General features: G+C 38.3%; 1 protein-coding gene across 1 annotated transcript in view; it reads left to right on the top strand.

The window, feature by feature from the left end:
• The window catches only part of LOC119591639, a 3,771-nt gene that overhangs the window by 860 nt on the left and 2,094 nt on the right, over nucleotides 1-817 (top strand). Inside the window, exon 3 of the mRNA XM_037940394.1 lies at nucleotides 620-769. Within this exon, the coding sequence (XP_037796322.1) occupies nucleotides 620-769 (150 nt within the window). The remainder of the gene's footprint in view (nucleotides 1-619; nucleotides 770-817) is intronic.

The raw sequence follows: 817 nt of genomic DNA on the forward strand, positions 1-817 counted from the left end.
TCTAAAAGGGGCCATCTCACAGGTGGCATTGGTTCCATTTCATACTAAGAAGTGCCATTTCACAGGTGGCGTGTATGTCGTGCCATGCCAAGAAGGGCTATCTAACAGGTGGCGTGTATTCCATGCCATTTTAAAAACGGCCGTCTCACTGGGGACACATATGTTATTTTACTAGGATTACTGTCAAATCACTGAATATGTCCCTTCTACCATACAGGCTTTGCATTGTGGTGGCTGAAGATTTTTAGAAATTGAGGCCAAAAACATACTTGTAAGGCCTCACTTTATCATACATGATTGTATTAGTGCTGCAAACCAGTACTTTACCAGTTCATTTACAGGATGACAAAAAGTTTGCTGACATGTTTAGGTTTACCGTAGTATTTAGGCCATTTAGCCTTTTAGACCACATGGAATCATTTTGTTGATATAAAAGATTCAATACTGTGACATTGATATAGCTGACATTTATTAAACTTTGTATGAAAAAGCTATACTTTAATATTTGTAAAGATTACCCTGATAACATATAAAGAAATTAAAAAACTAGAACACTAATACAGATTCCATTGACAACATATCAGACCACTTCCTGTAAAAGATTTAACCTTGTCAACAGGCAGGTCTTCAGGAGGTGCGCAACAGCCTGGCCAGCATTCACCAGGAGAGAACCACACTGACAGAACGCTTGCGCAGCGTCTCGGAAAAGCTGGTTGAAGTCTCAGGAGAGAAAAATGAATGCCAAAATGTGATTTCAGATCTCCAACAGGTATGAAACACTTTTTTGTTTTTTGTTTTTTACTCAATAAAAAGAACC

The sequence above is a fragment of the Penaeus monodon genome, chromosome 29 (genome assembly GCF_015228065.2).
Source record: "Penaeus monodon isolate SGIC_2016 chromosome 29, NSTDA_Pmon_1, whole genome shotgun sequence".
Taxonomy (NCBI): Eukaryota; Metazoa; Arthropoda; class Malacostraca; order Decapoda; family Penaeidae; genus Penaeus; species Penaeus monodon.